The 25,761-nt window shown below is 43.2% G+C and overlaps 3 protein-coding genes across 3 annotated transcripts in view; 2 read left to right on the forward strand and 1 right to left on the reverse strand.

Annotated features, from left to right (window-relative positions):
• LOC134672966 (mitochondrial carrier protein Rim2) overlaps positions 1 to 25,761 on the forward strand; it is a 317,464-nt gene that overhangs the window by 177,916 nt on the left and 113,787 nt on the right. The window lies entirely within an intron of this gene.
• Positions 183 to 10,584, forward strand: LOC134673001 (PI-PLC X domain-containing protein 3). Its single transcript, XM_063530961.1, has 7 exons — positions 183 to 360; positions 2,128 to 2,229; positions 4,176 to 4,338; positions 5,698 to 5,827; positions 7,000 to 7,158; positions 7,298 to 7,494; positions 9,415 to 10,584. Exons 1-7 carry the CDS (start codon positions 330 to 332, stop codon positions 9,641 to 9,643), a joined length of 1,011 nt encoding a protein of 336 aa, XP_063387031.1. The 5' UTR covers positions 183 to 329; the 3' UTR covers positions 9,644 to 10,584.
• On the reverse strand, positions 10,572 to 24,873 carry LOC134672997 (uncharacterized). Its single transcript, XM_063530956.1, has 7 exons — positions 24,698 to 24,873; positions 23,608 to 23,731; positions 23,029 to 23,144; positions 22,377 to 22,479; positions 15,416 to 15,576; positions 14,706 to 14,866; positions 10,572 to 12,502 (listed from the first exon to the last, which is right to left on the reverse strand). The coding sequence occupies exons 1-7, from the start codon at positions 24,779 to 24,781 to the stop codon at positions 10,615 to 10,617; spliced, it is 2,637 nt and encodes an 878-aa protein (XP_063387026.1). The 5' UTR covers positions 24,782 to 24,873; the 3' UTR covers positions 10,572 to 10,614.

Genomic DNA, 25,761 nt, shown 5'->3' on the forward strand with positions numbered 1-25,761 from the left:
AAAAATCCGCGCAAAAAGGCGTTAACTTTAGATAAATCCTTTCGCACTACTCACACCTGCGTTCCTAATCTGGCTCGGACTTGCTCAGAGATCAGAAACAAAGCAATCGTTTACACATACACAAGAAGACTTTTTGCATTTATTAAAACCATTATCAGTTTATTCGTATTTTACCGTATGTTATGTTATGTTCATTTTGTGTCGCGGCTCGGTGCGGGTTGTGTGTATTGTACGTCGCGGCGGTGCACGAAAGTGGAATACTAAATATACTGCCGAATAACGGTTCATAAAAGACCAGTGGATATTTGTAAGTTCTTTAAGAAGTGAAAATGAGGCTGGCTTCATGTTTACTTGTCGCAGGTATGGAAAACTGATTTTTTTTTAAATAGTGAACTTGGTACCTTCGTTTAAACCCATTTTAAAAATTAAACCTGCGTTCATATCCTTTTTATCCTGTTAGAAATGTAAATGAATGCTTTGTTTAATTTTGAAATGCAATTGTAATGAGCATGTTGTCTAAGCTCTCAACGTGCTTCAATCATTCGCTACCGTTTAGCCGGTTGTAGGTACCTACTTGTATTAGCACAAGGAAAACATGAGTGATTATCAAGAACTTGTTGCTCTGAGCTATGCAGATACACCAAGAGAGGGCTATAGGTGGGTACATATTATTTGTACATGAAGGTATAAACATTAAGGTAGATACTATAGATCTAGAGCTGTGGTAATTTAACACAATCCCAATAGGTATCGCGAATGAATGGAACTCGAAGTCGTGACAGTCGTAGTCGTGATGGATGTCCAGTTTGCTGTCGCTGTCTGTATATAACTGAGAAGAGTTAAGGCATGTTGCAATGGAGAAATGAGATAGGGCATGAGTTCGTGCCGCCGGGGACAGAAAATAGACGACGGGGACGGAGTTCTATGCACGCATATAGACAGGACGATAGGACGCACTTTAATTATAAATTAGGTACTTTCAGTTAAGTGTTAAAAAACAGTGCATTTACCCTCTAAAATATTAAACAAAGGTGAACTAATTATGAATAATTAACCACAACGCAACGGCACATTTCACCGCATAGGGATTAAACCGGGCGAGGTACCTAAAGCGACAGCGTGGTATTATAACATAACACAACTTAGCTTTATTGTTGTTTTAAATAAAGACTGTGCAGATCCTTATTTTAAATGGAGCGCTTAGTAATTTATTCTGCTGCCTGTAGGTGTATCTTGACATAATATAGTAAGTATAAGTATAATTGGCTGTTTTACAGTTAGTATCTAAACCCTCGCAACGCTCAAGATTCCACATTTGGAACCACTAACTACGCTCGTGGTTCAATTTTGGACTCTTTCGCTTGCTCGGGTATCAATTTGAAAAACAAATATGAAATAGCTATTACGTCTATTACCTATAAACTACGAAGGTATAATCGTCCACATTTTTTTATATCACGTCGGTGGCAAACAAACGTACTGAAGATATTTCCGAAACGAAAGAGATAATGGTATTATTTAGACAAATCAAAGTCCGAAGTAAATAATTTGAATCAAATTGTTTAGGTACCTTCTTATAGTTCAATTTGAAAATAAACAAAAAAAATTGAAATGATTGGTATAACAAAACTTGAATTTTCTTATGCAAAAACAAAACGCCATTTTGATTTGTCATGTTGACATTAGTGCATGGCATGTGACAGGGTGACAGGTATTATCTTGCCAGTTTAGGAAGTCGTAATCTTGCTCCAAACTATTGGTCAATATTTAACACTTCAATCTTACCGAATACTCATTTTGATTTGCGAAAACGTTACCAGTAAATACTTTGCAAAATTCTCCCTTTATCACTAAAAATATTTTTTGATAATGATGTAGTTTACTAAAATGTCGCCGGACTAGAGGCATTTGAAAGTGACCAACCGAAGGGCCTCCTCGATTCCATAATTAGGATGACGTGATTGTGGCACGAAGGTACCATTTTAACCTCAGTTAAGATTTTATCTCGGTTTAAGGTGAACTCACCGTCATCCACCTAACTGAGCTTATTTACTTGAACATAACGTATTTTTAAGCCAATCTTTAGTCACATTTTCAAAGTTTTCATTCACTTGTTGTGATTTTCAGCAATCGTAATGGGCGAAACAAAGGACCTTAAATTAGAAACATGGATGAGAGATTTGCCAGAACAGCTAAAGGATGTGCCATTTATATACCTTGCTATACCAGGTATGCATTTTTTAGGGTTCCGTACCCAAAGGGTAAAACGGGACCCTATTACTAAGACTTCGCTGTCCGTCCGTCCGTCCGTCCGTCCGTCCGTCCGTCCGTCCGTCCGTCCGTCCGTCCGTCTGTCACCAGGCTGTATCTCACGAACCGTGATAGCTAGACAGTTGAAATTTTCACAGATGATGTATTTCTGTTGCCGCTATAATAGATATGAGCACCGCGCCGGCGCGCCGCCGCCGCCGACGAAATTTTCGCGCCGCCGCCGCCGACGCTGCGCTATCGGCGTGGCATCGGCGTGACCTTGGTAGATACTAACTACTTTCAGAATCAGATTTTATCTAGTTTAGATCTTTAACGGCGCCACTCTGAATAGCTTATAGACATTTAAAAGGTAGTTTAGGTCCATAGCATCATCATCTCAGCCATAAGACGTCCACTGCTGAACAAAGGCCTCCCCCTTGGATCTCCATTCGTACTGGTTGGAAGCGACCCGCATCCAGCGTCTTCCGGCGGCCTTAACAAGGTCGTCCGTCCATCTTGTGGGTGGAGGTCCATATAATTCAAAAATATCGAAGGTAAATTCAAACTTTTCTGTCTGGTAACCGCGCTACTAGTCTTAGGACAACGAAATTACAAATTTTGCCAGCTGGTTAGGTAATCCGTCATTCGCCGCGAAATTAACCATTGCAAGCATGGCTGAATGTTTTTAAAATGTATAAAAAGCGGTTAATATCAGATAATAAGCGTTTTCGCATCCAAAGGAAGGGCGTCGGAAACGGCTCTCATATAAACTTGGCCATTGTTCAAATTTCAAACTTTCCTCTCTCGAAGCTCAATATTTGGCCTCGCATCGCTCGCATGGAAGTATGCCGCTATCTGAATCGCCAAGTTTTCGGCTCTGTTTGGAGCTCAACTTTCGGCCTCGCTTTTAAAATGTTTGGTCACTGGTTTTTGACCGATCTTAGCTCCACTGCAGCACGGGCTTTGGCCTCGCACGAAAGCGCCTGTATGGAGATACAGGCGCTTTCGTAGTTTTTACATTATGGCCTCGGTCTTTATCGGCCTTCGGACTTGTTTACACTGGACCACCAGTTCTAAGCTCTGCTCTCTTGCAGCTTGATCTTCGGCCTTGCACAGAAGCGCACCGCAATCGGCGCTCCAGGCATTGGGCCGTCAGCCAAGCTCACAATTGGCGTTCGATTCTAAGCTGTATGCTTAATACCAGCAGCTCAGCCTCTGGCCTCGCATGCTCGCATGGGAAGGCGTCGGAATCAGGTCTTCGGTGTTAAGTGGAGCTCGGCCTCGAGCCTCACCTTTAGACATAAATCGGTTTTGTTGGGTTGATTTGGTTAACGAAAAAGCTTGATTTTCCTCACTTCGGCTCTTTAGAATATCGACAAGACGTTTTCCTGATGATACAGTCAATCCGCTACTGTTTAGTTAGCACAAAAGATAAGGGCCTCGCAAAGATCTTCCGGCCACGGCCTCACCAAGATTAAGACTGGCTCTGATGAAGCGCGATACCGTTTATGCGAGTGTTTATACTATATAAAACTATTTTCGTACGTTTATTCAATAAATTATCCTTGAAATTGAAAAATGCACTTATTTTATAACTTTCCTGCAGCAAAAACATGTTTTTTCGGTAAAATTTCGGTTTGAATTATTTTTTCATTAATCAAAGATGTTTCAAGGCCACGCCGCCGATTCGCCGCCGCCGCCGACCGATTTTGACCGGCGCGCCGCCGCCGGCTAAATGCCTATCGGCGCTCATATCTAATTTGGATACTGTTCAAAAAATTTTTATTTGAATATTGGTGTTATATTTATGAAGTATAGGTACAACATAAAATAAATAAGTAGTTGAGGTCATTCACCCAAATCCCATCCAAAACACTGATCTGTGATATTAAAATTCATATCTATTTTAATTAATTTTTTTTCAGGGAGTCATGATTCCATGACATACGGCATCACTCGGTCTAGTGGGCTAGCCCCTGATGCCGAGCCCATCCTCCACCGATTGTACCCTCTGTTCCGAGGTACGATCATGCGCTGGACCATTACGCAGAGCCTAGATACGTGGCAACAACTTCTCATTGGCATTAGGTACATAATTAGTGCTCCACAAGACAAATTAAAAACCGGTCAAGTGAGAATCGGACTCGCGTTCCAAGGGTTCCGTACATTACCCAATTTTTAACAATGTATTTTCTTATGTGAATGAAATGTCGGGGTCGGATCAAACACTAAGTAATTAAGTCCGACTCACGCTTGAGTGCACTTTAAGTAGCTTTGGAAATTAGGGGGGGGGGGGGATGGACGGACAGACAGACGCACAAGTGACCGTAGGACGCACAAGAGGTACGGAACCCTATAAAAAAAAACATATTAAAATCAGCAGCATCAAATAAGGTGGTGGTACTAGTGCTCGACATGCTAATGCCCAATAGATGACTATCACCTCTATTGACAATCACTTAAGTTTCAAGATGACATATATGGGGACCGCTTCAAGCACCAGTACCACTACCTTAGATAAAGTTTATTATTCAGGTAATTCCGAAAGGAAAAAAAAACTAAATAAAATGGCAGATAATACCAAATAAAGACTCTTATTACTACGAAATGTGAGTGATTTCACTATCTATTTCATGCTAACTGAACCATTGGTATAAATAAGGCAACCTTTAGACACTTTGAATATTATCATTTTCTTCTCCGAAATGTAACAATAGAGTGACAATTATTGTATGATATTAAAGTTGACTATACATAAGTAAGTTAATTTTATTATCAATAACATATATATGACACATGTATACAAATCAAGCACTGACATTATCTTATTTATTTGCGTTATTTAGTAATTATAAACCAGTTATCTGCAACTGGTATATGTACACATTACATGTAACAGCACAGAATAAATAATAGTACTAGGTACAGACGACTCACTTTCTAACAAAACGCGTCTGTCTAGGTGGCGACAGCGCCACGCGCGGCTTATGGCAAACCCCAGAATTCAATCTCGATAAAATTTTATTTTTACATGTGAAAACTGAATGGTGTATATAATAAGTGGTCGGACGTTTGTGTTTTAGTTTGTATTTTATTTTGGGTAGTTCCATTTCATAACTTTGACGATCAAGAGGAAAACTCACCTCACCCCGTGGTGCCTCGTATTTGGGGTGAGAGGGTATATCATACAAAGGTGATTTTGGAAGATTGTTGGATCGATTTTTTTTATGCGTATTACTATAGCCCCATTTTAAATTAGAATACATTATTTTTGTAGCAGTAGCCTTAAAATCCCTTCTCACCCCCCTCTCAAACCTTCTCTCCCCATTCATAACCCAACTCTTCCCGCGAAACCTACTCGCCTACCTACTCGCGAAGGCCCCATTCCCCTACTCCCAGCTACGCAACTGCTGACGATATAATAAGATTCTTGTTTATAAATTTCAGGTACCTCGACTTAAGATTAGCGACCAAGCCTGGCACTGAAGAGTTCTTCTTCACTCACGGACTTTACGCGGAGGAGATATCCAGTGCTTTGAGACAAGTCAAGGACTTTGTTGACACACACCCTGAGGAGGTAGGTAGAGGTTGTATACGATTGAACAACAACATTATCAATACTAATGTATGAACAACAACATTATCAATACTAGTGTATGAACAACAACATTATCAATACTAGTGTATGAACAACAACATTATCAATACTAGTGTATGAACAACAACATTATCAATACTAGTGTATGAACAACAACATTATCAATAGTCTTACTTGTTACAATTAGATTCATCGTCATCATCATCTCAGCCATAAGACGTCCACTGCTGAACATAGGCCTCCCCCTTGACAATTATATTAGTAAATTTTATTTCTTATTTACTGATTTGTAACGATTTAGATTTATACATTCCTAGTTTTCTTTTTTCAGCGGTATTACGGTAGGTAAAGGTAAGCTATTGTTTTGTGTTGTGACAGTCAGTATACCTGCATGATTCATTTATTTCTTATATTATATATATTATTAGGTATGTTTGGTTTTTGATGAACATGTGTTTGTCTGTATTATGTCTGTATTATAATGTTGCAGCATTGCACCAGTCATGGTAACATTACATTTCTAACCGTAGCTGCACTACCGGTACTGAACGCGTCGCTGTCATTGTCAATTTCCATAGTAAAATTGACAGTAGTGCAGCTGTCGTTGGAAATGGAATGTTACCCTCATGTTCTAGTCCCGTAGATCGTAGAATACATAGATTTAGAAACAATATGTTTAGCAGGACTCGGAACCGGTTTTTTGTAAAACCCGAAATAGCCCAATATTTTAAATTAATTTTATGCTTTTTACGTAGGACTCATGTAAGTAACTGTGGAATGAACTGTCGCCTGCGGTATTTCCGGTCCGATACGACCTTCAAACCTTCAAGAAAAGAGCGTACTCCCATCTTAAAGGCCGGCAACGCGCTTGCAACCCTTCTGGTGTTGCGGGTGTCCATGGGCGGCGGTAATCGCTTACCATCAGGTGATCCGTCTGCTCGTTTGCCTCCTATGTCATAAAAAAAGTATTTAGTTAACAACTTCGTATTATTAGATTGTCCCATTAAAAATTAAATAATAAACCAAAGAACGAAAATGAACGTAATAATACCGGTATTTTTCGTATGAAGAAAGAACCGGTTCTGAGCCTTGTTTAGTGCTTCTATCGACATCTACTCGTACCTTTATATAGCGAAATTATTTTTTTCCAGGTAGTAATCCTCGATCTTCAGCATTTCTACGGCTTCACCCCAACAGACCACCAGCGGCTGATGCGGCTCCTCATCAACCTGTACGGCTCCAAATTGGTTCCGAGGCATCTGGATCTGCGCAGCGTCACTCTTAACTCGCTCAACAGACTGAACCAGCAGGTAAGCGCTTAATATTTTTTCATGTATTAAATGTTGATAATTTTCCGGTGCCAACTCCATAGTATTGTGTCCTAGTTGCTTCTACTACATGCAAGAGAAACTTGGTTTTCAAAGCGGTTACCCTTTTTGTATATTTCAGGTAATAGTGGTATACCGCAACGAATCAGTATACACAACGACCGAATTCTGGCAACCGCAGATGCTTCCATCACCGTGGCCGCAACAGGACAAGGTCTCAGGCCTGCTGCGGTTCCTGGAGTACATCCGGCGCCACCCCGGCACCGGCTTCGTGCACCAGGCCGTGCTCACGCCCACGCCCAGCTTCATCGTGCTGCGGTGAGTCTGTGTGTACATCATGTCACCATGGCCGCAGGACAAGGTCTCAGGCCTGCTGCGGTTCCTGGAGTACATCCGGCGCCACCCCGGCACCGGCTTCGTGCACCAGGCCGTGCTCACGCCCACGCCCAGCTTCATCGTGCTGCGGTGAGTCTGTGTGTGCATCATGTCACCATGGCCGCAGGACAAGGTCTCAGGCCTGCTGCGGTTCCTGGAGTACATCCGGCGCCACCCCGGCACCGGCTTCGTGCACCAGGCCGTGCTCACGCCCACGCCCAGCTTCATCGTGCTGCGGTGAGTCTGTGTGTACATCATGTCACCATGGCCGCAGGACAAGGTCTCAGGCCTGCTGCGGTTCCTGGAGTACATCCGGCGCCACCCCGGCACCGGCTTCGTGCACCAGGCCGTGCTCACGCCCACGGCCAGCTTCATCGTGCTGCGGTAAGTCTGTGAGTGCATCATGTCACCATGGCCGCAGGACAAGGTCTCAGGCCTGCTGCGGTTCCTGGAGTACATCCGGCGCCACCCCGGCACCGGCTTCGTGCACCAGGCCGTGCTCACGCCCACGCCCAGCTTCATCGTGCTGCGGTGAGTCTGTGTGTGCATCATGTCACCATGGCAGCAGGACAAGGTGTCAGGCCTGCTGCGGTTCCTGGAGTACATCCGGCGCCACCCCGGCACCGGCTTCGTGCACCAGGCCGTGCTCACGCCCACGCCCAGCTTCATCGTGCTGCGGTGAGTCTGTGTGTGCATCATGTCACCATGGCCGCAGGACAAGGTCTCAAGCCTGCTGCGGTTCCTGGAGTACATCCGGCGGCACCCCGGCACCGGCTTCGTGCACCAGGCCGTGCTCACGCCCACGCCCAGCTTCATCGTGCTGCGGTGAGTCTGTGTACATCATGTCACCATGGCAGCAGGACAAGGTCTCAGGCTTAAAGTGAGCTCGCTACATAGATTTTTCCGAGGGCCTACAGTGTGAGGTGTCAGGTTCTTCAATAAATGAGTGCACAGGTTTTTAAAGGGTCGGCAACGTGCATGTAACAACTCTGAACTCTCTGAAGTTGCGGACGTCCATAGAGTACGAGTAAAAAATAATAATTAGAAAAATGCTTTACCTCATTGTTATTAAAGTATTTAATGTCCGGTAAGGGACTTTATCAGATGCGCGTTATCCTAATTGGTTTGTTTGATTTACCAGCATATTTGATATTAATTCTTAAGGCTTGGCCACACACAGAGCGCGACGCAGCGCCGCGTCCGCGCCGCGTGATGCCGACGCGAAGCCTGGTCAAACAGGGCGCGCGCCGATCGCGCCGGCCTCACGCTCTCAACACGCCCTCAAGGCGCGCGTGAACGCGGCGCGGCCGCGCGGGAACGCGGCGCACCGCTCGCTGCCTAACGTCCGTGCCTACTGATGTGACCTTGCGCGACGCGGCGGGCCGCCGCGTTCGCTCGGCGCAGCGCTGCGCACGCGCCGCGCGGACGCAAGGGGCCGCGCGGCGCGGGGCGCGACAGAAGCGGGGCGTGATACCGGCGGGACGCAGTCTGTTTGACGTCGGTAACCTGTTAGCATGTGCCGCGGTCGCGCGGCGTGGACGCGGCGCGGACGCGGCGCTGCGTCGCGCTCTGTATGTGGCCAAGCCTTTATTTGGCTGGTATATTTGAATGAGTGGAACTAGTGTAAGGGCGTTCCACATCCAAAATATATTAAAAAGGAGCAACTTTTGATATTTCCATTCATAGGTGATACTTTAAATTGGAATAAATATTACGTTTTCTTTGCATCTGGAGGGGCTCGAAACGAATTTTGTGAATAGTTTTTGTGTTGTTAGGTTAAGACATTTGTAATTTTGTAAGTAGATTGTAAGATTGTTTGAATTGTATAATTTGAATGATAAATATTTAATAAAATGACTTCAGGTGGACATCGAATCTTCGTGCGAAATGCGCAGCGCCCGTAGTGAAGGAAGTGCTCCCCGTGCTCGCGGAGCTGGCGCCCGGGCCGCCGGGCCGCGCGGGCGGCGCGCCGCTCAACGTGGTCATCGCGGACTTCGTGGACATGGCCGACGCGGTCTTCCCCCGGACCATCATCAACCTCAACAACAAACTCTTGCAGAATAGGGACGTAGTCTACCATAGCTATGGGTGAGATCTCAAATAAGTCGCTTAACTTCAAACTCGGGCACAGAATAAATAATAGTACTAGGTACGAGACTCACTCTCTAATAATTAATAAAACGCGTCTGTTACGATCAGGACAGATATGACCGCTAGGTGGCGACAGCGCCACGCGCGGCTTATTGTTGTGGACCGGATGTACTTTTACCTACCTGTCGCGAAGCGACGAAATCGCGGAGTGAGCTACGCGTGACTCGGGTAAATCCATCTGTCAGATTATGCGATTTTGATATTATGAAAAGACGATAGGGTAGATATTTGCTGAGATGGTCGAATGAATTTACTCGAGTTTGAAGTTAAGCGACACAAATAATGTACCTGGTTTTAGTTTTAAGGATTACTTTATATTTTTATATGACAGTTTTCTGTGATATTTCATAAAACAACTCAATAATATATAAGCATAATTATTAACTATAGGGATTTGTTATGATATCAGAATGTACATATACTTATTCCTTTAGTAGAAATAACTGCCGTTTGAAGGAAGGACCGAGGCGCGGACGCTATGGGCTACTTTAGACATTTGTTTAGTTTTATATCCTACAAGCAATGTTACTGATATTAAAGTAAATATTTTCTTGCATTGATCATAGTTATATCTCTACATAAGCTGTTGGCAGTTTTCAGTATGAAGTGTCTCTCAGAAAAAATATTCAACTCGATCCTACAGTACTTCAAAGTCCTCAAATCTTTTTGTCACGTTCTGCAGAACTATGGTCGTAAATTATCGATAACAAATAAGTACAATGCGTTTATTAATATATAGGTATTTATGCTTAGGTTATTTTTTATTGTCTGAATCAGACATTTAATTCAAATACAATTGTCATCGTACATATCGAGATTATGAATAACGCTGGCCTTAATATTGTAATAAATTTATTTTGAAATAAAATACTATATTACGTACGTATCTATTTGACATTCAGTGGAGTGGACCTATGAAGCAGACTTTTCAAACAACCCATTAAAAAACTCATCATACTTGATCCTTTCACACAAATCTTGAAATGACCATTCTCTCTTGGCATTCTTTTCGCAGTTGTCGTCGGCAAGGGGTAAAAATAACTTGTCTGATAACTCGTCGGATATTTCAATAATTCGGCAAATCTTATCTAAACGTGGCAAATCCTCTAGTGAATAAGTCAAATCTGTAATGTTTATAACTTGTGAAGTTTTCTCGCGCATTCTATAGGAACTGCCAGAATCTGACATGCTTTCACTGTCTAATTTATCATAAATATCTTTGATTACGCATGGGCTATTATTTTTGCTTATAATAGGATCAGAAATGACACTAATCAAAGATTTTGCGGAAACATTTTCTATTGTACTAGAACGTTTAGAACATCCTGGAGAGTTCTGGAAGTTTTCAACCGCGGAGTCATCTACTTTCTTAACATCATCATTGTTGTTTCTAGCCTCATGAATATTATTTACGGCGACGGTTTCTTTCAGTTCAATATATTGTTCATTCACACCTTCGGTAGAGTCCGATTCTGTTTTCCTGTCCACATTGAATTTAGAAATGCTCACAGCAGTTTCATTTTTGCCTTTATTTTCAGATGTGTCACATTTTATTTCATTTCGACCATTATGTGTATTGCTAACACTTCTCTCATTACAATTTCCGGTAAAATGATCAGTTAATTTTGGTTTACCTTGTGTGATATTGAACATTTTCTGTGTGTTCTCTAGTTTTTCACTCGCTATTGTTGCCACTGTACTCGTATCGTCTCCATCGTAAACACTGATAGGATATTCAGATTTCTGGTCGCTACTAATATAAAATGTATTAGTGTTTATTAATTGAAAATTTGCTTTCTTTTCGACACCACGAGAATGTGGGTATTTTTTGTACATCAATGTATTCAATGAAATATTAGAATTGACAGTTTTAGGAGTTGAGTTAGACTTCGGCAATTCAAATGGAGGGTTGTTGTGTGAACGAGCTTCATGTGTGGGTAGGCTAACTTTATGATAATCGTCTACGTCTACTTTCTTTTGATCGCCGATAATATCAGTGCTTAGTGTATTCATTTTCACCACCCTAATTTTTTCAAGGGTATCTGAAAGTTTTGCTATAATATTTTTTCTCATAATGTCTCTGGTTCTCGAATCTATTTTGGATTTCTTTGCGGACTGTAATTTTTTACTAGATGTATTATTTAAAATATCTTCAGTTATGTTTAACATTTTAGATACCTCGTTCTTGATTTTTTTTAAACACTTATTTGCCTTGTGTTCATTATTTTCTTTTGATTCTTTCCTTTGAGTATCAGCTATATTTTGCTTTTCATTACATTTACATGTCGTAAGTCTGTCGATATAGGATTTAATGTTTTCTTTGTTTCTCCGAATAGACGGTATAGAATATTCTGCAGTTGTGACTTTCATTTCAAGGCTTCGTAAGCTAGGTTTGATATTTGTATTGTTTAGTAATCCAGGAACACAAAACGAAACGTATGGTTTACCTACATTTCCTTGGCTTTTTTCCGTATTCCGAAGGTTACCCGATGTAGGCCTTACGTACATGAGTCTAGTGGGTATAAGAACCTGTGATTGGAACTGTTTTTCTAGGAATATCACTGTGTCAATGACTCTACACGAGTAAGAGTATTCATTCTCGTACCAACATATTAGTTTGAAAAAGTTAGGTTTTATTTGCAGGCTCGAATCCATGTCTAAAATGCAGGAGTGTTTGTCTCCCATGAAGTCGGACGATACAGCCTTCTCGTTGGACACTTGTATGTTGTTTCGTAATAAGGAGTTATTTAGATCTTCTATGGTTTTGGATATTTCTGCTATAGTGGTGTTCTTATTCAACCTGTCAAGCGTACGTAACATGTATAAATACTTATTTCAAAATTACTTATTTGATAAGGGACTTCCTACCTACCGATTAAGATACCTAATACGGCTCTTTATGCATAAAAATATACTTTTTTTTTTTACAGAAACCCTTATCTAAGTGAAAAAAGATACCATAAAATATTTATACTTCGAGGATATAACCAAACGGAGACGTCATGTCTATAATTTTTGGTACAAAATAATTTCCCGATTTTTGCGGGGAAGGGGTACATCAAATGTATACGTAACGTAAAAATAGCCATGTCAGATAAACGTCAGTCCGTACAATATGATGTATGACCATTGGTCGCCTATTTTTGACAGAGGGGAACGCCTTTTAATGGCTACTCCGTTTGGTTATATCCTCGAAGTATAAATATTTTATGGTATCTTTTTTCACTTAGATAAGGGTTTCTTTAAAAAAAAACTATATTTTTATGTATAAAGAGCCGTATTAGGTATCTTAATAGGTAGGTAGGAAATTCCTTATCAAATAAGTAATTTTGACATCAGTACACCTATGTGTATTTTTGGATCTTGGCAGTCAGTCGTGTATTAATTTACTGTCTTTGTCATAGTTTGCTTTTTTGTCTCGTCAATTTTAAAGAGACCAGTCTGAGAGTGTCAGAAGTTAGTCAAACAGTCAGCCAACGGCGCAGAATATAGTAGTATTATCATACAGCACGGTCACGCACCGCCCCGCCCCGACTCGCATTACCTCGCCCCTCGACTGGCCGCGACATGAATCTGGCGGACTTCTGGCGTCCTCTCAGCAAAGCGACTTACCTATACACAATAACGCGTGTATAGACGTGCCGCGCACACATATAAACGCAAATGATTTTTGATGTATGGCGTGTCCGCCCTGTGTATAGCCAAGGTAGTGTATGTGACAGACCTGCGCGTAATGTCGAGCAGTCTTGCCGAGCGCGCGACACGCGCCGGTGGTCACCGGGATGATGTTCTGGTGGATGCTGCGGTGGTCGCGCCAGTGCTGGCAACATTAGGTAGTGTAGGTGACCGACCTGAGCGAGATGTCGAGCACGGAGCCGTTGACGACGGGCACGCGGAAGGCGAGGCCGGCGAGCTTGTCGCGGCAGGCGGGCAGGATCTTGCCGAGCGCGCGGCACGCGCCGGTGGCCGCGGGGATGATGTTCTGGTGGATGCTGCGGTGGTCGCGCCAGTGCTGGCAACATTAGGTAGTGTAGGTGACAGACCTGAGAGTAATGTCGAGCACGGAGCCGTTGACGACGGGCACGCGGAAGGCGAGGCCGGCGAGCTTGTCGCGGCAGGCGGGCAGGATCTTGCCGAGCGCGCGGCACGCGCCGGTGGCCGCGGGGATGATGTTCTGGTGGATGCTGCGGTGGTCGCGCCAGTGCTGGCAACATTAGGTAGTGTAGGTGACCGACCTGAGCGAGATGTCGAGCACGGAGCCGTTGACGACGGGCACGCGGAAGGCGAGGCCGGCGAGCTTGTCGCGGCAGGCGGGCAGGATCTTGCCGAGCGCGCGGCACGCGCCGGTGGCCGCGGGGATGATGTTCTGGTGGATGCTGCGGTGGTCGCGCCAGTGCTGGCAACATTAGGTAGTGTAGGTGACAGACCTGAGAGTAATGTCGAGCACGGAGCCGTTGACGACGGGCACGCGGAAGGCGAGGCCGGCGAGCTTGTCGCGGCAGGCGGGCAGGATCTTGCCGAGCGCGCGGCACGCGCCGGTGGCCGCGGGGATGATGTTCTGGTGGATGCTGCGGTGGTCGCGCCAGTGCTGGCAACATTAGGTAGTGTAGGTGACAGACCTGAGAGTAATGTCGAGCACGGAGCCGTTGACGACGGGCACGCGGAAGGCGAGGCCGGCGAGCTTGTCGCGGCAGGCGGGCAGGATCTTGCCGAGCGCGCGGCACGCGCCGGTGGCCGCGGGGATGATGTTCTGGTGGATGCTGCGGTGGTCGCGCCAGTGCTGGCAACATTAGGTAGTGTAGGTGACAGACCTGAGAGTAATGTCGAGCACGGAGCCGTTGACGACGGGCACGCGGAAGGCGAGGCCGGCGAGCTTGTCGCGGCAGGCGGGCAGGATCTTGCCGAGCGCGCGGCACGCGCCGGTGGCCGCGGGGATGATGTTCTGGTGGATGCTGCGGTGGTCGCGCCAGTGCTGGCAACATTAGGTAGTGTAGGTGACAGACCTGAGAGTAATGTCGAGCACGGAGCCGTTGACGACGGGCACGCGGAAGGCGAGGCCGGCGAGCTTGTCGCGGCAGGCGGGCAGGATCTTGCCGAGCGCGCGGCACGCGCCGGTGGCCGCGGGGATGATGTTCTGGTGGATGCTGCGGTGGTCGCGCCAGTGCTGACAACATTTACACATGTTATACACAACTTACACATGTAATACACAACTTACACATGTAATACACAACTAACACATGTTATTGTTAGACATGAAAGGTTCGTATCTTACTGGCATGAACGTGAAAGAAAGAAAGAGAAGAATGTTTTATATATGTTACTGTAAAAGCCCGAAGTACGGCAAAACCTAGGTTTTACCGGTAAATCCTAGTTTTTACCGATGCCGATCGGTAAAAGCCCGAAATGTTAAATCTTACTAGTTTACTTCGGGCTTTTACCAACACCGATATGGTAAATCCTAGGTCTTACCTAACTCCAGGCCTGCAGATTTCACCATCTGCCACTCCAAGTTAGAAACAACTGCCGAGCTTGGTAGGTATATAAATTTCAACATAAAACTTTTACGTGTGATACTGACGTAAGTATTAAATATATTAAAATGGGTCACTCAACTCACATTCACAGTCAATCTGCGACTTTATAAACTTGAATGACCCATTTTCATAAACTTAATATTCACCTGGTTACTTAAAAAAAAAAAAAAAATTACCTTGCCTCGGACACACAGGCCGTCCAGTGGCTTAAGCGACGGCGTCATGGCGTGTATACTGGTCACGAAACCGTCGGCGACACCATAGGCGTCTTCTAGGACCTTTATAATCGGCGCCAGGCAGTATAGGGTGCTCGACGCGCATGATATTACTTTCATCTCTACAAAATAGGTAAGGGCCCTTACAGACGAGCGACAGTACGCCAGCGACCGCCCGCGACAGCAATCGGCGACCGTCGCCAGCTGCGGCGGGCAACCGCCCGCGACGGTCGCCGATACGCCGCGGCGATCGCTGATGTCGCAGCGCGCACTCGTCGATGTGTAGTCTACACACACACACACAAACATCACACACACACACACACACACACACACACACACACACACACACACACACACACACACACACACATCGACGAGTTCGCGCTGCGACACGATAGCGATCGCTGGCGTACTGTCGCTCGTCTGTAAGGGCCCTAAGTATTACAAACCGCAACACTCTTAAGTAACTGTCCATCGGTGGACCTTATGCCTTTTGTAATAAGGTCCACCGATGGACAGTTAACAGTGTGGGCGATGGTCCTAACAACGCCCTTTTGCAATAAGAATTAAGAATTGTCAATTAACAGAGTGGGCTATGATAATAAATTACACACAGAACAGATCCTCTAAAAAGCCCTTAAACTTAAAATATACAGGGTGTCCGGTAATTAATGGATAACCTTCCCACCGACCACCTTTAGGCTGGTACAGAAAATGGACTTAAATATAATAGGTCTAGCAAAATTTTCTTGATTTTCGAGAAAATCGAACTTTTCTTTCTCGTGCTATAGCTATTAAAAAAGAAAGAAAAGTTCGATTATCTCGAACACCACGAAACTTTTGGTAGACCTATAAGCTCATTTTCTGGGCCAGCCTGCCATGTCGGTGGGTAGAAGATTATTAATTAATTTCCGGGCCGTTATAGGTATAGGTTATTTATTTTGATGATCTGGCCTATAACCGCGAAAATCGAAGTTCACAAATTGCGGGCATTCTTCTCTGTCACTCTAATTACGCCTTCATTGGAGTAAAAGAGAAAGATCCCCGCAATTTGCGAATTCCGGTTTTCGCGGTAGCTCCTCAGGTGACTGGCCGCGTAGCCAAGATGCCACCCATACAACCATTTCCAGTCGCCGTTACGACGCGGTGTAGACACATCTTGTGTCGACACCGTCTGTTTCGGTCACAATTCCAGTCGCAGAGTCGTCGCCGTGTCGACACAGTTACCAGAAATGGGGAAGGGTCGACACATGACACAAAGTGACATAAAGTGTGGTCGCCGTGTGCACACATTGTTTCGGGTTTGCGACTACTTTATGCCAAAATCATTCGTTCATTCGTTCATTTTGTTCCTGTCAAATGGAAACTGTCAGATGGAAAAATAGTTAAATAAAAATAAGTGACATTAATACGCCATCTCTAAAACGGATTACAAGACGTAATTATATATTGTTTGCATTTATATTACAATAGGACTTAAATTATTATGGGGAATTAAACTGCTCGAGTGATTTGATAAACTAAGTGTAATATAATCAACGCGCCACCACATTGTTTTAGTTTAGCCGGAAATGAAATTATTTACTTCTGAGTGCTTGTGTTCATAAATATATTATTTGATGCATTTTTAGTACTTCGATGCGTATACTATACTTAAATAACAGAAATAACGCTTTACATACTACGAAACTTGTTAAATATGATGTATAAATATGGTTTAAGGCTGAGAAATATTGCAGTCACAAAGTAGTCGCAAATGTTTCGACTTTGTGTCGACTCTGTGTAGACACATGACACGCGCTGTCAAAAGTAATAACAAAGTTACTGGATTTGCAAAATGGCTCCTTGTGTTCATTTGTTTTCAGATATTCTCAAAGTGTAAAAATGACGTGGTCAGAGATGGGACTTAATAGATTAACTGTTTATTCGACTAATTAATGGAATAAAAAAAGTTAATCCTCAAATTTTAATCACGATTAGTTTAGTCGACCTAACATATATTGAAATTGAATTAATCTGAACATTAATCGAATAAATTATCGATTAAATCTCGGTTGGAAGTTGACAGGGGGCCGTTTTTGTACGTAAAAATAATAGAAATGTCTTGCATGCAGATGGTAGCCAAACACTTTGTCATAAAAGTCGAGATGGGTGTGGATTTATAGGTTTTAGGGAGTGCCGATTTCGAAAATGATGACCATTTTGGAATCCAAAATGGCGGCCATGCACTGTGTCATAAAAGTCGTCATGGATGTCGTTTTATGGGTTTTAGGGGGCCCCGATTTAGAAAATGATGACCATTTTGAAATCCAAAATGGCGGCCATGCACTATGTCATAAAAGTCGTCATGGGTGTCGTTTTATAGGTTTTGGGGGGCGCAGATTTCGAAAACGATAACCATTTTGGATACGATAACCATGTAATGATGGCAGCTGTGTTCCGGAGATCAAAAGGCGCATAGGAATGGCTAAAGATGCCATGACGCGGCTTCAGAAAATATGGCGTAATCGGGGAATATCCAGAAACACTAAAATAAGACTTGTACGAGCCCTGGTATTTCCAATATTTATGTATGGAGCCGAAACGTGGACAATCAAAAGCAGAGAGAAACAACGGATCGATGCCTTTGAGATGTGGTGTTGGAGGCGTATGTTGAGAATACCATGGACAGCTAAGCGCACGAATCACTCCATACTGTTGGAACTCGACGTGAAAGTGCGATTGTCCACAATCTGTGAACAACGCTTCCTAAGTTACTTTGGCCATATAATGAGAAGGGGAGACGAAAGTTTGGAAAGGTTAATCATTGTTGGTAATACTGATGGCAAAAGGTCACGGGGCCGTTCACCAGCACGATGGACTGACCAACTCAAAGGCGAGGAACCATCTCAGAAATTCTATGACGTGGTGAGGAAAGCGATGGACCGGAATCGATGGCGAGAGTGTGTTCGTGCCCGAACAAAACCCACCAACCACGATCATCAGTCATGATGGATGCGACCAAGAAGAAGAAGAACCATTTTCGATTCCAAAATGGCGGCCATGCACTATGTCATAAAAGTTGTCATGGATGTCGTTTTATAGGTTTTGGGGGGCGCAGATTTAGAAAATGATGACCATTTTGGATTCCAAAATGGTGGCCATGCACTATGTCATAAAAGTCGTCATGGGTGTCGTTTTATAGGTTTTAGGGGGCGCAGATTTCGAAAACGATGACCATTTTGGGTTCCAAAATGGCGGCCATGCACTATGTTATAAAAGTCGTCATGGATGTCGTTTTATAGGTTTTAGGGGGCCCCGCTTTCGAAAATGATGACCATTTTGGAATCCAGAATGGCGGCCATGCACTATGTCATGAAAGTCGTCATGGGTGTCGTTTTATAGGTTTTGGGGGGCGCAGATTTCGAAAACGATAACCATTTTCGATTCCAAAATGGCGGCCATGCACTATGTCATAAAAGTCGTCATGGATGTCGTTTTATAGGTTTTAGGGGGCCCCGATTTAGAAAATGATGACCATTTTGAAATCCAAAATGGCGGCCATGCACTATGTCATAAAAGTCGTCATGGGTGTCGTTTTATAGGTTTTAGGGGGCGCAGATTTCGAAAACGATGACCATTTTGGATTCCAAGATGGCGGCCATGCACTATGTCATAAAAGTCGTCATGGATGTCGTTTTATAGGTTTTAGGGGACGAAGATTTCGAAAATGATGGCCATTTTGGAATCCAAAATGGCGGCCACGCACTATGTCATAAAAGTTGTCATGGGTGTCGTTTTATAGGTTTTAGGGGGCCCTGATTTCGAAAATGATGACCATTTTGGAATCCAAAATGGCGGCCATGCAGTATGTCATTAAAGTCGTCATGGCTGTCGTTTTATAGGTTTTAGGGAGCGCAGATTTCGAAAATAATAACTATTTTGGAATCCAAGATGGCGGCCATGCACTTTGTTTAAAGTCGACATGGATGTCGTTTTGTTGGTCATGGTCATCATTTTCGAAATCTGCTCTTCCTAACACCTATAAATCAACATCTATGACGGCTTATATGACAAAGTGCACGGCAGACATCTTGGAATCCAAAATGGTCATCATTTTCGAATTCTGCACTCCCTAAAACCTATAAAACGATATCCATGACGACTTTTATGACAAAGTGCACGGCACACATCTTGGATTCCAAACCGGTCATCATTTTCGAAATCGGCACTTCCTAAAACCTATAAAACGATATTCATGACGACTTTTATGACAAAATACGTAGCGGCCATCTTGGATTATAAAATGGTCATCGTTTTCGAATTCTGCACTCCCTAAAACCTATAAATCGACATCCGTGACGACGCAAGTTATATTTATTTTCAGATCTAACAAATTACTACAGAATACAAAGGACAAAAAAAGAAGCGAGGAGGTAATGAAACAAGCAAAAATACAGATGATTCCTCGACGCAATAGGATGCTTCTTAAATTGTGTCCAGATTTTTTTGTCATAAAAGTTTTAATTTTTCACGTATTACTCTCACAAGTTCCGTGACATTTCGACCTTGTAATTTTTTAAGTAAATGTTTTTGTTTATCTGTGAGGATCTCACTAGAATAATATAATCAAGGTATGTTTATATTTGATGATTGAAATAGTAACGCAAAAAAAAAATATTTGTGTCTTATATTCCTGCCGAAGACTTTTATTTTTCCTTTTCCTTCTACAAAAGTTTGGTCAAGTAATAAGAATTTAGGGCTCTCAATTTTATTTTGACTTCTACAACAGTAAAGCTACGAGGCCATGTTTGGTATCGTTTTCGTATAAATTCGCAGTACCAAATTTAGTTATGGTATCACATTGACACCATTCCAAAGTAAAAACATATAAACTTACTTTCTTTTAAACTCCTCTTCACGCTTAAACTGCTGAACAGTTTTAATTTAAATTTAGTACACATATATTTTGAGTCCCGAGACAGGACATAATAAGTTATCTCAAAAATCATCCTTCAAAGGTGTGAAATGAGGTGTAGGGGGGAATTCAGAATTGACTTCTTGAAGTTAATACTGTTTAAGTTTAGGTTTGAAGTCATGTTTTTTTTATCATTTTTAACTAAATCAAAGATGTAGACCATCCCAAATTTAATATAAATCGGTTCAGCGGTTATTGATTTCCCGTACAAATTTCCACGCCACTTTTCACACCTTCAAAAGATGATTTTGGTTATAAGATCTATCCTATGTCCTGTTCCGGGACGCAAACTATTTCTATACCAAATTTCAACGAAATCGGTTCAGCGGTTACGCGTCAAGAGGAGTTAAAAAAAAACCGACCAAGTGCGAGTCGGACTCGCGTATTAAGGGTTCCGTACATTAAGTCCGACTCGCGCTTGACTGCACATTTCTAATAGGTTTTCCTGACATCTATAGGTAAATAACTATTTTGTGTATTCAGACAGACAGACATACAGACGCACGAGTGATCCTATAAGGATTCCGTTTTTTGCTTTTGAGGTACGGAACCCTAAAAAGATTTTTTTAATTTTGTGGAATGGTTTCAATGTGATACCTTAAATGGATTCAGCAACCCAGATTTATACGAAAACGATACCATACACGGCCTAGCACCTTCACTGATGTAGATATATCAAGATAAAATTGAGAGCCCTAAATAAACTTTCAAGAGCGGATATCTCAAAAACTATTCAACATATCGAAAAAATTGACTGAATAAACTTGTAACAAATTAAATTAACTTTCATTTTATATAAGTGGCCATGTCGCTAAGATGCATAGTTTCCGAGATATAATCGAAAAACCGGAAAATGGGACATTCAAAGCCCCCTCTCTTCCCCCCGCTCAAGGGCTACGGCCGGGGACTTTTGATATGTTCACCTCCTAACTTGTCCAAACCAAGTTACAGAGTCAAAAATTGTGTTCCGAGCATTTCCCTCTACAACTTTTTTGAGCATTCGTTGGCTGACCTAAGTAGCTTATTGCATTTCTTTAAAAACTTTTCTGTAAAAGGTTGACGGGTGTTGGGTGTTTATATGGTTTTGGTCGATTATTATCATTTGCATCGCCCATGATGACTTACTAGAATTACTTACGAGCACACGAGACACTAATAGTAGTTTGACAAACCTTGGTTTTCAAGAGGTATTTTATATTGACATTTGCTGTCACAAATTTGCTGTCAGATTTAGTCGCAAACCGCACGCAAAGTGCACACAAATGTGTCGACACCTTGTTACGGAAAAGTGTACACACGGCGACGACACTTTGTTTCGAAACAATTCTAGACACATTGTGTGGACTCTGTTACGACACATCTGACATTTAGTTACCACTTTGATGATTCTGCGACTGGAATGGTTATATGGGCAATCGCTTCCGCTTCGTAGCGATCGCAACGCAACTGTCACTGTCACACTAATATGGAAGAGTGTTAGAGAGACATAATGCTTTTCGTTGTCGATGCGATAGCGATTGTAACCTTGGCTAGGCCGGCTGTTTCTGTAAAGGCTCCAGGTCTGTGGTCAAGGATGGTCCATGCCAAGCCATGCTTTGCAATGCGCAACAGTAGGCCTATATCACGTAGGTGTTCACACAATGGTGCATACAATAAAAAAACAAAAATAAAAATCAAAATTGCAGGCTCTGATTGATATAAATCTATAATACACTGATAAGTCTCTTCATTGCTCCACAATAATGACATTTTGGGCTATTAACATTTAATCAAGCGGTCAAAAATTCAAGAAACTAAACAAACAATGGCGACTGTGTGAACACCACAGGCCACGGTACGCCACGATTCCTTTGAAGTGTGCCAAAAAACCGACAACTCCCCGATTGCAATGGCCAGGGTGTGGCATGGCCCATCCTTCACCACTGTGTACTGGGGCCTTAAAATAAAAAATTATGTGTGTACCCAGTTGTATGCTGTTCTCGTTGACGCCCAGTATGAGCATCGGCGCGTCCGCGCTGGGGGCCGTCACTACCACCCTCCTGACGCCTTCGCTGGTCAAGTGACCCTAGAAACAACAGTGTGTTTCACTCTGTTCAGTATAAAAACCTACTTTGATGTATTCAAAAGGTACTTAAATACAAAAAATACAGTACGTAGCGGCCCCCTTTTTTAAATACCTATCGTTAAAATTAAATAATCACGATTATTTAGCAGTGGCGCTAGTGTACACGTTGAAGGGCTCTTAATGCTTTGACATGTATAAATTCTACGAGTATTAGCTTTAATGGCTCCTCTACACGATGGGCCAACGCCAGGCACTCCAAGCGTATATGCGTTAGAGGGCGCAAGCGATATTGCTATCTCATTCTACCGCATGGCTGCGTCACTTGCAATGGCCGGCGCTGGCCTATCGTGTAGAGGAGCTATAAGGCCTGTGCACACCGGCTGCGTGTGCGTGACGTGCACGTGCGCGTGCGGCGTTGTAGTATACAGATCCTTATGAGAGACGGCACACCGCTTGCGTGACGTGTGCGTGTGCGGCTCCAACATTTTAGCGCACGTCACGCACACGCAAGCCGGTGTGGCTCGGCCTTTAATAGGCACGAGTTCTTACCGACGCCTTTTCCACGCTGGTGAACATACCAGACGCCTCCAAAACATATTGCACACCGGCTTCGTGCCACGGTATGTCTGCCGGCGCCTTGTGGTGGAACACCTTTACAGCGTGGTCTGGAAAAATATCCATCTACATTGGGAGCCTAATGGCTCCTCTACACGATGGGCCAACGCCGGCCACTCCAAGGGACGCATGTATGCGTTAGAGGAAGCAAATGATATTGCTATCTCATTCTACCGCATGGCTGTGTCCTTTGGAGTGGCCGGCGCTGGCCCATCGTGTAGAGGAGCCATAACATGCATTATATTTTCTTGGATTTACATACTTACATATTACCTACAGATCTGATGAAATAGTGACTGACTGGCAAACGAAAACCCACGGTGCGACAACATCCTTGTCCTTATTATAATTAAGCATTATAGGTTGGTATTGGTACCTACTTTATTTTTCATCACAGAGCAAACATTCAACACAACTTCTATAGAGAAAGTTCTCGTTCGTTTGCGATTTTTCCCATGACGATGACGGTGAGCTATGGTAAATAAGTGAAACAATAAAAATTCAATAACAAACCATTGACTTTTATTTCATGGCCTTCGTGTGAAACGGTCCCGGAGAATTTCCCGTGCGTTGAATCAAATTTTATTAAATAGCACATGTACTCTAGGTCGACGGCTGGATCGTTGATTGCTGAAACCTACACAGACATGTATATAATGCGTATCGTCTCTCTCGTCCCATTTGTTTTTCGTCAAGTTCTTAAATTAGTCCTATTCTGCTTTCGTCACTCATGCTACATTCGTCACAATCGTCGGTGGCTTTCAATGTAGAATGAGTGACGAAAGCAGAATAGGACTAATTTAAGAACTTGACGAAAAACGTATGGGACGACCCAAGACGATACCATATTATGCGTATTTTGAAATTTGGCGCCCCGGGCCAAAACGTTTCCCAGAAGTCAAGGAAGAAAAACATGCAATCCGCCAGGGGTGGCATATGCCCCTAGGGGCAGCCGTGGCTCACTCCGCGATTTCGTTCGCTTTGCTACAGGTAGCTAAAAGTACATCCGTCCGACCCCAATTTTGGGGTTTGCCATAAGCCGTGCGTGGCGCTGTCGCCACCTAATAGCGGCGGGAGAGTGAGTCTTCTGTACCTAGTACTATTATTTATTCTGTGCTAGGGGTTAGCATATGCCGGCCATGGGGGTTAATTGGCGCCCCGGGCCATGGCCCGGATGGCCCTAGGGTAAATACTCCCCTGATTGCAGTACAGTCATGTATTTAACCATTATTTCTTTTCGTACAATAAAGTGTTTACTTACTTGCCTGAATCAAAATCAACTACCTATTGCGATTTTAAGTATAAATAGGTAGGTACAATTATATTCATAAGTAATCAATAGTGCTCAACCCCGTACAACCAGTTCACGGAGACAAAAGCTTTATTCCTGAGTTGCTATGCCGTGCCTAGGTACTATTTAGGCACTCCGTAAAACTTTGAAACGTCCTAAATAAAAACTTCTATTCTGGAATAGTATTTTTTTGCCACATTCGATCTTTAGTTCTAGAATATACACAGAGCAACACAACACAGGGATTTAGTAGGCTCAAAATAAGGAAATGAAAATTCATACGAATGAAATATAACAATATCATCTACTTACTTCTATATCTGAGTGTTCAGTACAAGTTCTAAATATAACTCTGCCAATTCGGCCGAAGCTGTTGATTCCCACTTTTACTAGCATACCGAATAGATAAAAATCGAAAATTCATAAAAAAAACTTTGAATTTTTACATTCAAGACTTTAGAGAAGAGAGACGTCAATTTTAAAAGTACCGCTTTTGTGCTCAAGAGGGATGGGAAAAGATATGGAAAAGATGTTTTAAAATTTCTTAATGGTAACACTGACAATGATTAAAAAAACTATAATCCTATAGTCTCTCAAACCATTTCTGTCAGTAGATAAAAGCGGCAAAAACAAATGTTGGCACGAAGAGTTGACTTATTGTTAGAAAAAAATATTTTCGCGCCTTTTTCTACTAACAAAGTGCCATGCCTTGTGCAAACGAGACAGCACTATGCATTTGTAGAGCGACATCCCGTTCCCATCCCATCTAGCCGTCATTAAAGGCCTGCTACACGGTCGCCGACAAGCCCCCAAACCGCGTGGCCTTGGTCTGTCCCGGACCGTGTAGACAGTTGTTACCAACAAAATTTCGTTTGACCTCCGGACGCCCTTGGCATGCGAGCGCGCGCCAGCGACCGCGGTCTGAGCGGTTGGTCCGGAACCGTGTAGCCGCCCGTCGCCGACTGCACTAGGCCATTTCGCTTGGAGGACGCGCCGTGTGCGCTCGTGTGGTTATAGCCATGCCATGGGTACTCAGTAGCATTTCTAAAAATTCATCAAATACTTTTCTCTTCATTCTCAGAAAGTTATGTATGGCCCCGTAGCGTAGTCCAGCAAATTCATCAAGTTGAAATGACTCAACAAATGTCGTTTTTTGAGCCAGCGTTTCATTCATATACCCTTTTCTTTTTTTACAAGCTTTTTATTAACTTGCAATATACCTAATGTAAGTATGTAAATATGTTTGTACGGGTCAAATCTTGCAAGTTAAATTAGACCTACTTTCTAGTTTCCGATGGAGCTGAACATTTGCATACATATATAAATCGGGTGACAATGCATTATTATGGTACCATATAGCTGATCTGATGATGGAG

The sequence above is a fragment of the Cydia fagiglandana genome, chromosome 17, assembly GCF_963556715.1.
Source record: "Cydia fagiglandana chromosome 17, ilCydFagi1.1, whole genome shotgun sequence".
In the NCBI taxonomy this organism is placed as follows: Eukaryota; Metazoa; Arthropoda; class Insecta; order Lepidoptera; family Tortricidae; genus Cydia; species Cydia fagiglandana.

What these genes read in the sequence shown, in the direction of transcription:
- LOC134673001 (XM_063530961.1), top strand. Translation starts at nt 330, where the DNA reads ATGAGGCTGGCTTCATGTTTACTTGTCGCAG. An exon ending in TTCATGTTTACTTGTCGCAG is followed by an intron (nt 361 to 2,127) that starts GTATGGAAAACT and finishes TGTGATTTTCAG; the next exon opens with CAATCGTAATGGGCGAAACA. An exon ending in TCAACAGACTGAACCAGCAG is followed by an intron (nt 7,159 to 7,297) that starts GTAAGCGCTTAA and finishes TGTATATTTCAG; the next exon opens with GTAATAGTGGTATACCGCAA.
- LOC134672997 (XM_063530956.1), bottom strand. Translation starts at nt 24,781, where the DNA reads ATGCTAGTAAAAGTGGGAATCAACAGCTTCGGCCGAATTGGCAGAGTT. An exon ending in CTGAACACTCAGATATAGAA is followed by an intron (nt 23,732 to 24,697) that starts GTAAGTAGATGA and finishes ATGTCTGTGTAG; the next exon opens with GTTTCAGCAATCAACGATCC. An exon ending in GCCTGTGTGTCCGAGGCAAG is followed by an intron (nt 14,867 to 15,415) that starts GTAATTTTTTTT and finishes AAATGTTGTCAG; the next exon opens with CACTGGCGCGACCACCGCAG.